Raw genomic sequence first — 16,580 nt, 5'->3', positions numbered from 1 at the left:
TAGTTTGTAGTGCCACTCTGGCAGTTTATGCTTTTGTGTGCAGGGCCAATTTCCTCAGTCCGAGTTTAGGACACCTGTCAACACGCACACACAAACACCTGTCCCCTTGTCTAGGTGAGAAATGACGCACGGGTGGGACGAAGAGATAGAGAAAGAGCGCAAAGGGCTTTAGCGGGAGTAGAAACGGGGCTTACGGAGGACAGAGGGGGGACGGATGGAAAGCTGAAGATAAACTAAGCTTCACACAGCGAAGCGAAATGTGTATTGGGAGAAAGACGCACTTTGTTGTGGGGAGAACGGTGGACAAGGGGACCGACGGGCAGGTTTGAAGGTGGAAAAAACGGGGGAGAGGAAGGGGATGCGAGAGATGGCGATGGGAGAAAGAAGAAGAAGAAGAGAGGAGAAAAGGCAAAAAGGAGGGAGAAAAGAAGGGGTGAGGGAGATGAGGGGAGGGTCCACGGTTCATAATCCCCTTACAGACAGCTTTGTTGAGTGATTGACAGCCCAGCGCACCACGTTAGAGCCCGAGCACAGGGGGGCCGCCATGACTGGAGGGATTATCTCTCCCCTTGGCTTTACAACCCACCCTCCCTCCCTCCCTCCCACATCACCTCATCACCACCTAATCACCCCCCCTACCTTCACCCTTTCGATAGGGTCAAGTGGTACAGGCCAGTTTCTGTTGTTTTCACGCTCTCCCTGTGTCTCTCTTTTTTTTTCCTTCATCAAACCGTGGCTTTGTGCTTGCATGATTGTGTTGTTTTGCAAATAATGCTTAATGTGGTGATGGAGGGGGAGAGGGGAGGGCAGCAGAGGAGGGGGCGTACACAAACCCACGCAGGGCATGTACACAAGTGCACGCACCCACGCATGACGCATGCCCGACATCCACACAATCGCACACAAGCAGACACACACACATATATAAAAACTCCCGTCTATTCAGCATGCAAGGGCATCGTGAGGGTGCCGAAGCACTTAAACAAGACCTTGAGTGAATTCTTTTGTTCTAGTTAAGTACCGCCATAATGGAGTTAGCTCGCCCGTCACAAGAGTGATTAAATTTAAGAGGAAACATAAGGACAAAGCCGAGGTTTTGATTAAAAAGAGATAACATTAAAAATACAGCTGAATTGCCGCACTTACGGATGATAGCGGGATTGTTTGGCCGTAATACAGCGGCTACATTAATTCTCGGAGAAATCAGATAATGTGCGCGATTTACTCGGTGCCAGAGTACACCTCGGAGACTGGATGTGTTGCAACGCTCAGCTGTGTACACACGTATATAACGGCCACCCAGGACTCAGGCTCCAGATGGGCTCGGCCTAACTGGGACCAGTGGCTTTACTGAAACACACAAAACAGGGAACCAAACACAAACACCGGAGCAGCTGCGTGTTCGAGCCAACAAGAAGGACGGATGCACTCTCTTCAAAAAGACCACACAGTCGGGAGTGTCGTGAATGCTATCAGAACAGAAATATGCATCCCCCGTACATTTACACCAGGTACAGGAGCGCACATGTTCGGCACGGTGACCCACAGCGGGTGCCACTCATCCATCAACCCAACAAGAGAGATTCTGTCCAAAAGGAAAAAGGCTTTTGTCCCGTCTCACCCTCCCTTCTTCTCCCTCCCTGAACATTCTTCTGGCTTTCTTTGTGGGGAAGGAGAGAAGAAAGAATGGAAGGATGAAAGAAAAGAAGAAAGGAAGGCTGCTCCATCTGTGTTTTTCCCCCTCCTGTGGCTGGGGACCTGCAATACAGCTGCCATCCAATGGAGACTGATAAAGAAATAGGAAAAAGAGTGATGTTTTTTTGGAAGGGAGGTGACAGGACGGGGTAGCTAATGAGGGAAAGGTGTCGTGAATTGAGCGTGGAAGGAGACTCTCAAACTGCTTTGACACCACACTGATGGGCAATCATGATTATTCATTCTGTCTCAACTACAGGGAGTCTATTTACTGCTGGACAGTGATGAGGGAATGACAAGAAACAGAGACTACGGATCAGAAAAGAAAAGGAGATGAGAGCAATTTTTAGAAGGAAAAAAGAGGGCATAAATTTTACTGTCTGCCAACCAGCTGTAACACGATAACTGCTTGGATATGTAGCAAAGGAAACTTACGCTGGTGGTGAGCCAGGCAATAAGAGAGAGAGAGAGAGAGAGAGAGAGAGGAAGTAAAGGAAAAGACAAAAGAAATGAAGGGGGGGATTAGCGCCGGAGAAGTGGACTGGGTTTTTGCAGACGACGAGAGGGCTAAAAGTGCGTGTGGGAGAGAGTGTGAAGCCGAGTGTGTGTGAGGGCTTTCAGTGGAAGCTCTGGGAGGGGAGCTCTTTTGTTCACGGCGAGCCGAGGGAGGAGGAAGAAGGGAGAGAGGAGTGGAAGACGGGATACTGACGAGAAGGGTGGAGGAGGGAGGGAGGGAGGGCAGGCGGCTGCTGCTGCTGCTGCTGGTGGTGGTGGTGGTGGTGGTGGAGCGTACCTCAGAAGAAACTCAACCCCTCTACTTGGACTTTTTCCAGCACTGGGAGCAATAACATTTTTCATCTGTGCATGCATGAGTATGTGTGTGTGTGTGTGTGTGTGTGTGTGTGTGTGTGTGTGTGTGTGTGTACAAGCCCTCCACTGTGTGCATGCATGCCTGGGTGTGTGTTTGCCAGTGTATATATATGAATGCTGGTGTGTGTTAGCGCTGAGACATGAGGACAAAGGCAGGAGAGACAGAGCAGAGGAGGGTAAAACCGCTAGAAAGGAGTTCTGTCGCTTCACACACACAGTCGTGTATTATAGCCAGAGTCGGGGTATCGGATGATGGGATGTGGACGGGGCAACAACAATCCGCTTCACCGCTCTTTCTATACAAGATGGATCTGGTTAGAGTTGCTTGTTCTAGACAACAAAGCACCACAGTGGACTCCATATGCTGCAAAAAGAAAAAAAAAAAAACCCTGGCCATTTGGAGGCCGGTTTACTTCAGCATGCGGCCTTAAATCATTGCTTCAGGATGAAATACCTTTATCGGCAACATGTCTGCTTTTCAGGAAACAGGAGACCTGTTTTACTTTGACAACCATGCATTTTTGAGTTTATTCATTGCAGGACTGAAAGGAGTTCAAGCAGCCAGGATTATTTTCTCAGTCTAGGAGAGCAATGTAGCTCCTCAACTGAACTCAACGCCATCACATGTTCCTCTTCTTACTTGTGAAAAGTTGAAGTAATAAGATGAACACTTCCTCAAGCAAATACACTCAGGGATTATACTACAGCCTAACTAGATCTGGTCTAACCCATGGCTTATGGTGCCTAAAGTTAGCAAACATTGGCTAACTTTAGGAACCAGCTAACTAGCTTTGAACTTAAGGGCTCTTCCCTGCTTCTGCAGCACTATGTTTAAGTATTTACTATGACCCTTTAGCTGCACTTGTAGATCCAGAGGTCAGTTCTTCCACTGTTGCCAACTAAACTGAATTGAATTGAATTATGCTAAGCTGCAAATACGAGTACAAAGAGTTCTTCTAGATTAGTTTATCTGTTCCATCTACATGAATGAGGAAAAACTTGAAACTTTAGTGATTTTGCACCAAAATAGGGTTTAAAAGGATATTTCCTGTAGGTTACACGTCTACAGTTAGCAACATTGCTCTTGCAGCAATGCGATTGAGGCAAGTGATTGGCATTTTGTCGGGAAGGGCAGGATATATGTCATACAACTTATCTTTGGCATTACAGAAGTCTCCCATAGATATAGATATATTCAGGATTCTTTGAGTTCTATGACTCCTCTATATAGTCTCTCTGGTGGGATCTTTTCATCTAACTGCAGGCAAGAAGCCTATCTCCCAAAATGTCAAACTATTCCTTTAAAAGAATAACATTCGAAGCCAAAACTGAAATTAATACGAACAGTGCACACAGTATTTTCCACAGTTTTTCTTCTCTTCCCAACATCTTGAGACAAAACCTTTCAGTCACAAGTGAGAAGTTTTTAAATCACATCAACTTAAACAGAAACATATGGTATTTGCTAAATTCCATCTCGGTGTGCGATTTAAACTGAAATAAACTGACATGAAGCCTTCACGTGGAGCCCAAACATGTATCCCAAAACAGAATACTTAATCTTAATCTTACATTTCCATCATAATCTTGCTTTTTTAACATCAATTCCACTTAAATTATACTTTATGCAGAAGCCAGGAAATGGAGCATGATTTTTTCCCCCCTCGCAGCTAGCCAAGGTCAGTTTCCCCACAGACTATAACAACGATGGGCTAATGCCAAAGCCAGATGGACTACGCTCACTGTACGGTCTTTTAACTCCTAATTAGAACTATGCATATGTGCGCACACACACCGAGACACGCAAGCATCTGAGCAGAAGAAAGCGTGAAGCCTGGAAAAATAATCAATGTGGTGAGAGTCAGGCACGGAGAATATTGCAAAAGATCTGAGGTGGAGAAGTCGGGCCTGTGCATATATGGAGCAATAAATGAGTTCATTTATTAGCGAGCCAGGTTTCAAGATGACTGGTTGTTATTGCAGCGGGGCAGACCAGGACGGGGTTCCCCACCAAAGCTCCTTAGCATGAGGATCATCTCTGACCCATTGTAACTCAACGGGGAAAGATTATCTTCATGCTTTGGAGTAACAGGCCTCCACATCTCCCACCACCGAACATCTACCGCAACGACCAGAGGACCCACGACCCCTCCAATCACACGCACAAATGCAGCCATGCGTCATAGTGGAGCTGCACGTCGAACAGTCGCTCTGCTTTGTTACCAGGCTCCTTGCAGGCAGCGTGATTCACGTCTGCTTACTTTTGCAGCTCTGTGTGTTTCTGCAAATCTCTGGATAACAGCTTCCTCATGCCAAAAATACAACTGTAAAAGAAGATATTTAAAGAGAACTCCACCTGTAGCCACTTCATCACTCGCAAAAAAGCAGCCACCAGCTCAGTGCCTCGCATTTTTAGGCCCATTTTCACATCTGACGGCGTATTTTTGTTACCCTCGACGTGACTTAGTGAGATCGTGTTCCACCTCAGCTACAATGGAGCGCAATGAAAGGAGAGCTCTCCAGTAAATGTTGGGTTTTGGAGTGAGTTTCGTGGAACCAAAGACTAGACTCACAAACAGTCGCACAAGGAGGAAATTCATCAAGCAGAGACACCATTCGGCTGTAGCCTCAATGGACCCGAATGCTAGTTGACTTTTGAATAAGAAGCTTATACGGCTCAGGAAAACTTGCATTTGTGTTATTATTTTTGCTGCTTTCGCCTACACACACGACTGACATCAGCACATGTAGAAAATGCAGAAAGCTTAAGAGGAGGTAGGCGATGCAAGAAGAGATAAAGTGGGTTCACCGCTATATGTAAATTACTACACTTCATCCTGGAGTGAACTGAACTTCAAAATATTGATTATGCAGCAGAACAGTTGCTTTCTTTTAAAAGGAATTGATTCACCTTTTGGCAAATTGACTCTATCAACACATTATTCTGATATGAGGCGTTTGGCATCATTTCTGCCTCCTGCATAGTGAAGTTTCGTGCAGCGTCTCATCTTATCATATGAACTGTAGTCAATGCAGAGAGGGGAAACAGCTGCCAGTGTCTTAATCGCTCCATGCTACGGTGATCAAAGAGCTCATTCTGCCCAAAAAGTCATGAATTCCTTTAAAGCTTACCAGGTTTCATGCTGGACTTCACAGGGATAAATATTATGGGACGTGTCAGTAATGAGGAATGAGAGGGTTGGCTCGGTTGTAGCAGTGCAGGAAGCAGCTAGTCATGGTGGGGACCTATAGATCATCCGTCACTCTGAGCCGTGTCACATCAGCCGGTACCACTGTCAAACCTGGCCGGCCTTCCAAACCATCCATCTCTCTCTTCCCCTCACTGTCTTTCATGATTTTTGTTTCCTTCAGCGAGCCTGTCAGCTCCCCGCTCTCCTCTATCTTTGCCTCGTCTCACCCTGACAACACCCACTTCTTCTAGGTTTTTTTTTTTGCCCTCCCGCTCATATCGGTCGAAGATGTTTGCAGAAACTTCAGCGGTGACAAGGCGCAGCTGTCCGCCGGTGAGCCCGCTCATTTGTCTCTCTTGTGTAGACGCGCACATGCTCTCTCTTTAACATTCAGTTACAAAACCATTTCAGGCCTGCGTCCAATCAAAGCGCCGCGTTGACGTTGGCTGGCAGACAGCGAGGGGAGAGTGATGGAGCTTCGGTGCTGATGAAAGTGACGGGATATAGGGGCTGAAACTGGAATGAACGCTGTGCAGTCTGGGACAACATTTATCTTTTTGTTTTGCATTTTACGACTTCTGCGTAACGGTGTGTGGGGAGATGCAAAAGAGGACTCCGCCTCAGTGTAGCTGGAGGGGAGAACAGGTGTAAACACAGCAAAAAACCGCTAAAATATCGTCCTTAGTGGTCAATTTAAGCACTAAAAATCTAAAATGTGAATAAAATCAGCAAACACATGACAAAAATCTCAACTTGAATTTAATTTTTCCAAAGAATTTCTTGCACGTTTAGATAAACCTCGATAAGAATGAGATTTGCAACTCAGAGTGCAGGGATTTCGGCACACAGTTTAGCATTCGCAGCACAAACGCTCACATGCCAGCCCATCCCCTGTCACAAACCAGAATCTAGACACACAAAATAACAATAGTGTCAGCTCCCTACCGCAGCTTTCTTGTTTATGTGGAATGATGCCGGAGCCGCAGAAGCCCGACTCGTGGAGATGTTAGCAGAGCCGGGAGTCTCTAAACTTACGAGCAAAGCAGGAGGTTGGAGGAAAAAGGGCCGCAGGAAGAGCTAAAGAGGCTGGAGGGCAAGCAGAAGAAAGGATAGAGGAGGTGCTGAACTTACACCGAACAGCCCTCTGGCCAATAAAGGCTACACATACTTTCAAACAAGCTTCCCGATCTAGCAGTCTGCCTCTGTGTCACCCAGGAGGGGGGGAGGATTGACCTGGCCCAGTCCAAATGCTGCCAGGAGGATTGGATGATCCTGCTTAAGAAGGGTGTGCTGTGAAGCAAGCTAATGAGAGGCCTGTGTGTGTGTGTGTGTGTGTGTGTGTGTGTGTGTTGGCTGGCCTTACTGAGAGGCTCTGGGTTCAGCCACCCGAGGGCAATCTGCCCAGTGATGCTGGGACACATATGACCCCTCCAGCCCTCCGTTCTGGATTACTGTTACCACTACCAGCCTTGCAAGCGTGTAAGCGTGTACGTTATTGTGCGTGTGCAACATTTTGAACTCGTTTTTTAATCTCCTCCATCCTCCTCATCAGCACTTTAAACAATTACCAAAATCCCAAAGTCACTCCTAAAGCCCGGGGGACTGGGGGAAGTAAATTAGTTCTTTAGCTAACCCCAGCATATTTACACCGCCGCTTTATAGCTGTTATGATGTTGATGAATGTGCGCTGCCCCCTGCCAAATAAACTCATAATCGAGTGATAAAATAATGAATGAATTCCGAGTGGAACAACGGTGCGTGACGCCTGCCAGTTTCCTCACCTCTGCTGTGTCTGTGGATATAAGTGTGTGTGTTTAATGCTCACTTGCACATGCAACAAAGAAGATACATTGGGACCACACAGCCTTTACACATGTGTCCGACAGACACGGGAGGCGAGGTCGAGCCCCCCCGGAGGCTCATTTATGTGAACGTGTGCAGGCATCTGTGCCGTGATAGATCTGTCTCCCCGCATGTCTGTGTTTTCATGCCGCATACCTGCGTGTCCCGTGAAGAAAGGAAGAAAAAAAAGAGGAGAAAAGATTGCAGCCTCTGGCCCGATCGGCTGCCTTCTTTTTCCTCCTTCCCCTGGCCTTTCCATTCTGCCACATCAGCTGAAACCTCTTTTCACAGCTCCTGTTGCTCTCAGCTCGTAAACTCACACACACTCCTCTTTTTCACCAAAGGGAGAGGGGGAGGTAGGAAGAGAAAGAGAGGCTGCCTGCATGCTTTAACAGGCAGCTCCAGCAATATGGTTCATATTCTTTCCTCCTTCTTCTTCTTCTCACCACTACATTCCTTCTTCTTGTTTACACTCCCTCCTAAAACAAAAAAAAAACTACCCAGTGGATATTGTCTAATCATTTCGCCTGAGGATGCGTGTAGGCTTACCAGGCTGCTGCTTGCTTATCCACACAGCCCAGAAAACCCTCGGCGTGTGCATTATTCATGAAGGGAAACCCGGCAGCACGGGTGAAAACGGGTGTGGAGTCGAAAACAATCGGGTGTTGGAATGCTGCTCCTTTGCTATGACACCCCGTTTGACCCACTAACACTCATTCCACTCAGTGTGTCCCTCGCCAAGAAGATTTCTAGTGATTGCAGTATTTTTTTCCTTTTTGTAGTTGAAACACTTAGCCTAGTTAGCCAGTCTTTTATCCGGCACCAATTAGCCAGCGATTAATGAATTATTGAGAAACTGGAAAGGGGGGGATTAAATTTTAATGTGGTTCTTAGGGGGAATAGTTGTATTACAAGTCACCGCGAGCAGCAAGCGAGGAGACGCCCACCGTCAGCAGGCGTTTACAATAATCTACAGTCGTTTACTGAAGTACGGAAAAGAGAGAAAAAAGAAAAAGGAGGGGTGAACGAGAGGTTTTGGCCTTAACAACAGACGCTGAAATCAAACTTGCAAAACTGCCAAAAACTACAAAACTCCATATGCTGTGATCAGAGGAGTGACCAAAGCCAACATTTTGCTCAACTTGAATTCATTTTCCTGTGTGAATGTGTGTGTTTGAACCCGTGTGTGTGTGTGTGGAGGGGTCATCTGCCACACTAGCACCCGCCTCCACCAGTAATGCAGGATTCGATCTTTCATTAGGGCAGCCGTGTTGGCCGATAACAGGAGATGCTGAGGTAAGGATAATGCAAGTCTGGTTGGAGGGGGGAAGATCCTCCCAAGGTGATCGTTCTGGTTCAGTTCCCTCTTCCTCAAGCAGAACCTGTATTGGCACTTGAGACTTAACTGGTATTGATTTACTTAGGGTTAGGACTGTCTCTACCCCCACTCTGCTCTCCCTGCCGCTCCCTCTGTTTCTTTTTCACCTCCCGGCACCTGTCTCTGTTTATATTCCTCCCCTGAACACTTCTTCTGTCTCCTTTCTTTCTGTCAGGCTGCAGGAATCTCAACTGATGGAGCAGTCAATAAAAGCGTGGATGTAGTGGCGCACGACTCCCAGTGTTCTGATGTTGCATTTTGTTCCATTTAACATGTTTTCCAGGAATTAATCCAGCGGCGGAGTCTGAGGCAAGCGCATCCATGGATGCCTCCTCACCTCTGTCATTCCTAACACATTTTTTGGGAGCGTCAGCGGCTGCTGTAGCGCCATAATTAGTGGCTGGATGTGACACATGTTTCCAATTTGCTACGTCTGGTCACTGCACCAAGGGTGGGGGGAAAGCGACGGAGCGAGGTGAAGATAGAGACAGACGGAAAGTGACAGGAGGAAGAAGAGGGGACGCGGGGAATAGAGGATGCACGAGAAAAATACAAGAAGAGGAAGAGAAGCTGATTGCTCACACAGGCAGAAAGAAAGACGGGAGGCGAAGTGGAGGGAAGCTGCAGGTGGACGGTCTGAACTTCAAAGAAGCACATCCAACGAAGGTCTAGAGGTTAACAACGTGACAGCCCATTTGCTACACAGACTAGATGTGAACCATGCATGTGCTGCTGCTGCACCTGATTGATACACACTGCTGCTTCTGCTTTACTTTTCGCCTCATTTCACCAGTACAAACCACATGTGTGTGGGCTCCACGAGCTCGTCCTTGGAAGACGCTCACTTTTTGGACAAGCACGGGCTCTTAACATATTTCAGCCCAGGGCCAAATACTATTTTGCCCCGAGGCAGCCGATGCTAAAGTACCTCTCTTGTCATGTAGAGAGCAAGGAGAAACAAGTACATGAAAGTATGTAAAGAGGCCAAGGAAATAAACTGGATGAATGACTAAGCTGATTAACGATGAATAGCAAGCTTCAAGAATAAGCTTCGTAGTGTACAATAGGCTTTGTATTTTGAATATATGAGTGAGCAAATCTGTGGAAATGACTACCAAGTCTGGCGTTGAAGCCACCACCCCTCTAATTGCCAGGCAGGCCCGTTCGCTAAGCCCTGACGCCCACCTAACACTGAACTCCATTAAGAGACAATGGCGTGGAATCACCTGTAAGGCCTCCAAAGCTCCCGGCTGTTAGCTTCTCAGTGGAAATTACCCTCCCGTGTCCAACTCTACTCCCTGTTGGGTGAATCCACCCACTGCTGACAAAAAGCCCTCATTAAGGGCTTCATGCCTGGCTCCACAGCGGGGGCCCACGCACAAGTCACATCTGTGGAGAGGTGGAGAAAGCGGGCAGGCCATCGCCTACAGCACACGGACGCATTAAAAACCTGTTAGGCTCGGAAAAAGCCTCTGGCAAGGGTGTGAGCAGAGGATGGATTGGGACATGAGGGAGCTTAAATCTGTTTGCCTTTGTGTTTCTACACACTTGCAAGAATCCATGCTGATAGTTCACAGCGTTCTACCAAATGCGTCCCCTGGAATGCAGAGAAATAGATCCCGGTGTCACTAAAAAAAAACCCTCCATACAAGCCGCCTTGTTATTCTCCAGCCGCCCTGCTCACACACAGATCCATTCAGACACAGGGAAATTGGCAGAGGTGTGAGAAAACTGGTGTGGGTAGTTAAGGCCGGACGACGGAGAGGTGTTTAAAATGGCATTTCCTCAGCTAATGCCTGACACCTTCTCCAGAGGAAAGGGGGGAAAAAAATGCAAATGAGCGTGGCCGAGTGGGCACACTGGCTGTTTGAGGGGGGCCCGAGGGCCGAGGCCTGGACTTTAATCAAGGTCATCCGGCAACTGCAATTAAGAGCATCACACAAGTCTTTATTATCCCACACACAGCTTCAATCCTTCTGCCTGCAGCTTCACACACACTCCGGCGAATAAGGAAGAAAGTGCAGCTGGATTATCCACAGTGATCAATGTGAGGGTGACCAATTCAGAGCAGCTGCTAAACAGAGTGCATTCATCAGATCGCACTGTTTAGCTTGAACTTCTGCTCAACTGCAAACAACAGTGATGGACTGGTGCTGTTTGGGGAGGAAAGTGCACAAATGGAACCCTTCATGGGAGAGTGTGTCTGCGGTGGGCCTGCACTTTGCAACACAATCCAACTTTATGCTGGTTTGTGTGCCAGGTTGCATTTGCAGGAGTGGCATTTCGAGCATGCACTTAAACACAAATGCAGTTTATCTTTCTCTCTCAAGCTCAAGCTGGAAAACTTCAAACCTGCAATTAGTCGAGCAGTATAAAAAAAATAAAAAAAATCTTACCTTTCGTTCAGGGAATTCCAGTAGATGGGCTCCATATTGCTGGCCGTCGTCGCCAGTAAATCCAGTAAGAATACCAGCAGGATCCCCAATCCATTCCCACTTCCTCGACACGCCATTTCAACCCTGACACCCAGCATGTGCAGCCCCATTTAAACAGAAACGGCCAATATTCGCTCGTTTTTTTTTCCCCCGACGCTGTTTGCGAGGAGACTCTCAAAAACAATGGACTGCAGCCGATCAGGCTTTTTTTCAAAGGTACAGTCAGTCAAAGTGTGAAGTGGAAGCCTGCTGCTGCTCTACACAACCTCATGGATCCGAAATGTAGCGATTTGCACAGGATCACACCGGGGAAAAACAGCGAAAACGTGCAGGAGAAACTTGTTCAATCCGTGCGTCTGGATCTCCAAAAAACGCCGTTTTTCTGCGCGTCCACGCTCGTACTATTTCAATCCCATGACTTTCCCATTAATCTGTCATTAGTCGTCCCTTTTTTCTTCCAAAGCAGCTCTCCTCAGCTCGAATATAACTCCAACAGAATGAGAATTTGTGAGAATTCTCGCCACCCAGGAGCTATTTCTGTTGCCTTTCGGTGCGCCCTAATTGTCTTTTTCCGAACAATGTTCCCTTGTTCTCTGAGCCGACTCTGTGTGATTTCTCTCCCATTACCTTGTTTCCTCGCTAGAATATCTACCTTCCAACATGTCAGGGTGGACCGAGGAGGGAATATTGTCAGTGTGTTAGAAAGGACACGGTGGAGATGAAGCCAAAAAAAACTGAGAAGCGTTTTAAAACGGAAAAGATGTCATTGGTGTCCACAGCTCCATCCTCATAAAGACATGTTGATGCTCGGCGGGCTCAGTCAATGCGCATTACAATCCTTCTTGTAAGAAAAAATAATAAAATTCAGCTTGAGTAAGGGTTGTAAATCCTTCCCAAAAAGAGTGGAATTAAAAAAAAAATCAAGATCCAAATGGAGGATAAATCCAAGAAATCAAAACTGAGAGGAAACAAACCAAAAGAGCTAGAAAAGCATCTCCACTCTTAATAAACAGGCCGACGTAAAACTTGCGAAGTGGTTAAAAAAACAGAAAGAGAATAAAATGTGACTTGTGAGCATCAGTCCCCTGTTGAATGATAATAATAATAGAAAAAATCTAGCCAAAGCTGCGCATCGTTTGGAGAGCAGGACGCGGCGCTTCGTTCGTTATCTCATCCGTCTCTGCTTCAAAATCCCACTGCTTTGACTTGCCCTAATGCTCGCAGCACATTGACAGACCGACTGGCTTGTTTGAGAGGAGGAGGAGGAGGGAAAAGGGGACGTGGATGAATGGAGAGAGAAAAAAAAAACCCCATCCTCCGCCTGGCAGGCAGGGCGCACTGACGGAGCGCAGTTCTTCCAGGCGTTTTTTTTTTTTTTTTTTCGGTGGGGGCGGTATCGAGTCCTTTTCAGCACCTCCTCTCTCCTCCCTCCTTCTAAGAGTTTCAGGGAGACCCCCCCACCTCCACCTCCTGATTCGGACCTTTGGACTCCCTAGCGCTCTATTCTGCCTTCTTTCAAACACAGAAGAAGAAGAACCCCCACTCCTCCTCCTCTCCAAAACCACCTTTCTCCACCGTGCGCCCTCATGGAAGAGCAAGAGCGCCCTCAATGTATTTCCAGGGCATCACATGTGGCTCTGGATGCAATATTATGCAAATGTCACAGCAAAGCTACATCCTAGAAGAGCGTTTAGGGTTTATGATGCCTCCAGTGTGGAACTCCTGCTGGATGTATTAGAGGAAAAGTTTTCGGAGAGTTTATGCGCACTTGAGGAAAACAGCTCCATCACTGGACTGACCTCACCTCATGCATCTGTCTAAACAGAAAGAATCCACCCTCTCTCCAGTGTGGGAGGATGTGGTCCCATCTCCATCCCCACCAGAGCCGGAGGAAGAGCCGCAGCATCCCGCATCAAAGTTGGAGCTTCTGATGAGTTGCAGGACGAGCTGGAAGACAGGAGCCCAGCCGAGGGGCCACACATGGTTTATTCTGAGGCCCTGGTCCTGCCACTGCCACACACACACACACACACACACACACACACACACACACACACACACACACACACACACACACACACACACACACACACACACACACACAGGGCTGTCAAAGCTGTGGCTGTACTGCCCCCATGTGGAAGGAAGAGGGCATGAGCCACACAGTGGAACCAAAATGATGTTGCCGCAGCGCTCTTTAGCAGGTTATTGAGCTGCTCTATAGGATTTCATTGCACTAGAGAATAAAAGTCAGGCTACCCCAGCCTCTCCTGCTCAGGAATTAACAGTTCTTTTGAAAATCTGTTTCGTCTGAGGCCTGAACATTATGCCTGCTGCTCCTTTTCTTCCAATAAAGCCCCATAAAGTACAAAATGGCATAGGGATGCATGGAAATGTGAGCTTTCTCTTATAAAAAAAGTACATTTAAGGGGTTAAATCTCGAAAATGAATGAATATTTGGTAGTTACAGTCAGGGTTGATGTTGGCTAAAAATCTGAGTCAGTGAAAACAGTAAATGTATAATATATCTTATGACAGTTTTTATGTTGACATTTTTGTATTTGAGGCTTCAGTGCAACTTTTTAAAATTATGACAATGCACAAAATAATGACAAAAATAATGTCTCAGAACAAACGCTGTTACTAATCATCGACATTTCACAGACTGGGATATAACAGAAATCAACACACCACTTATTACATAGAAAATAATGTATTTTTTGTCTTTTTTTACATGAAAAATATGTGGAATCCTGTAAACAAACTAGTATTTAAAAGGTAAAAATCCTGAAAATAATCATTATTTGGTAATTATGTTTAAGACTAGTGGTGGTTAAAAAAATTAACTCCGTGAAAGTGTGAAAATAAACTAAATATTGAACATTTTTATGGTAGTTTTTATGTAGAATGTTTGTCTTTAAGGTCCTGACTGTGAGTTTTGCTTAATCTGACCCTGCACAAAAATAATTATGCATCAGAATCAATGTTGTTGCGAATAACTGATATATCCCAGATTGTGATTTAACAAAAAAAAATCATCTTATCATATAGTATATGGTAAATGATAGATTTTTGTGTCTTTTTTCATCCAAAAAAAGGAATGGCATCATCTTTAAATTTTAAAAAAAAGTTATTTAAACAGTTAAAATTATGATTATGATCAGGACTGATGTTGGTTATAAAATCAGTGAAAATAATAATATATTATTTTTATAGCAGTTTTTATGTAGGTATTTTTGTTTAAGGTCCTTAACACAACACAAAAATAACAATGCATTAGAATCAATGTTGTTGCTAGTTTTTTCAACAAAAAATCTACTTTTCATGAAAAATAATATATTTTTTGGTATGTTTTCCTTATAAAAGACAAAAAACAGTGACATCATGTAAACAAACTGGCATTTAAAGGGTTAAAATCCTGAAAATGAATAAATATTTAGTAGTTATAATCAGGACTGGTGCTGTTTATAAAATACAACTCAGTAAAAAGGAAAACAGTATCAATATGTGATATTTATATGCTCGTTTTATTGGAAAAGGACATTTTTGTCTTTAAGGTCCTCTGTGTAACTTTTCTAAACGGACACTGAAGGGTTAATATTTTGCACTAGTGATCCATCTGTTCCTCAAACTGCATCCCAGTGCTCCAAATAAATAAAAGGAAAAAAAGGACTTTTTAATATTTTTCATTGCAAATATTTCACTTTACAACAGCAGAGAGGGGAAAACTTGCTGCACCGTGCAACACCGCCTGCTGTTCCTGCACAGCCAGGGAAAGAAAGGAAATGAAAGCAAGACGGAGATGGAGACAGAGGAGAATGCAGCGAGGGAGGATGAAGAATTACAGAAAAGTCGTATCTACAAGAACAGCAGACCTGAAGTTGGAAGTGACTCGCTGTCATGCTCAAGGGCACTGCAGCAGAAGAGATGAGTGATCATGCAGGGCCATCAAACCAGTCCGCAGGCTGAAGGAAAGGAAAGTGCAGACATATTTCCTCTGGATTGCAAAATTACAGCATGCTTTTGACTAAAATTGTAATTGCAGGATACGAGATCCAAACTAGAAACAAATACAGTGGGGAGATTTTACAGAACTGGTCAGAGACAGGGGAAAAAAAAGAAAGAAAAAAGAGCAGAGATGGAGCTGTTTCTGTTGCACTGACCTCCAGAAACCTTGGCAGGGCAGATGACAGAGCTAAATGTAGTGGAGGAAGATAGACTGGTTTAGAGACAACAGCAGTTCAGAGGTGGAGCTGGCATGAAAAACAAACCTTCTGCTCTGTCTGGGAAATCTGTGTGGGAAAACTGGCTGCCTTGTGGCTCTCGTTCTGCTTGTGCGAGGAAGATAAGTCTTTTTTTTTTTTTTTTTTAAACTGCAGAGCTATAGGATACCACCTACATCAGATGTGAATAGCTGAATGTACTCTGTGGAGTTTGGAGATGCTTTCTGTACGCTCACAGCGGCTGTGTTGGTGTTTATTAGCGCTCATTTATTCGGGCTGACCTCATTTACTGCACCGACCTTCAACTCTTCTTCATAACCGCATCCTCTCCCTCGTGACTCTGCTACACTCTGCAACAGCTGCCAGACACACACACACACACACACACACACACAATAAATATACATGCATATACACAAACACAAGCATCACTTTCACACAGCATGTATAGCAAAAAAAAAAAAACATAAGCAATCACAGTAAGTGCATGGTTGGCATTATGCACACGGTGCACAGGTTAAGGTTAAGGATAGACACGTGTACACGCACGCACAGACCGGCGCAGACAAAACCCACGACGGCGACAACGCAAAGACCTCAGACAGGAAAACATGCACCCTGATGGGAATGAAATTCACACAGAGGGTGGTGCGGATCTGTGAGGATGCGGGTCGTTGTCAGAGCACGCCACCCCTTCGCCCGCCTTGCAGCTGATAGATCTCAGCTGCGTGTCTTTATCCTTCAGCATCTGTCTGTCCCTGCGAGCTTCCTCCTCCTCCTCCTCCTCAGCAGTAACGCACCTCCTCATATCTTCCTGTGACACAGGGAGTCGGTGTGTGGGTTGGCAGGGGAAGGGGTTGAGCAACATGTGATGTGCAGATCACACATATGGATTGTAGAGAGCGACTCGCTGATTCTGCATCAGTCAGTAATTTGTACCTGACAG

The 16,580-nt window shown here is 45.8% G+C and overlaps 1 protein-coding gene across 1 annotated transcript in view; it reads right to left on the bottom strand.

Annotated features, from left to right (window-relative positions):
* Nucleotides 1-12,771, bottom strand: part of efnb3b (ephrin-B3b) — an 86,378-nt gene extending 73,607 nt beyond the window's left edge. The window contains exon 1 of the mRNA XM_023274831.3: nt 11,373-12,771. Within this exon, the coding sequence (XP_023130599.1) occupies nt 11,373-11,521 (149 nt within the window). The 5' untranslated portion in view covers nt 11,522-12,771. The remainder of the gene's footprint in view (nt 1-11,372) is intronic.
* Between the last annotated feature and the right edge of the window lie 3,809 nt (nt 12,772-16,580).

This window comes from Amphiprion ocellaris, chromosome 23 (assembly GCF_022539595.1).
Source record: "Amphiprion ocellaris isolate individual 3 ecotype Okinawa chromosome 23, ASM2253959v1, whole genome shotgun sequence".
Classification (NCBI taxonomy): domain Eukaryota; kingdom Metazoa; phylum Chordata; class Actinopteri; family Pomacentridae; genus Amphiprion; species Amphiprion ocellaris.
The sequence above is the reverse complement of the archived record's forward strand: the minus strand, read 5'-3'. Positions and strand labels throughout refer to the sequence as shown.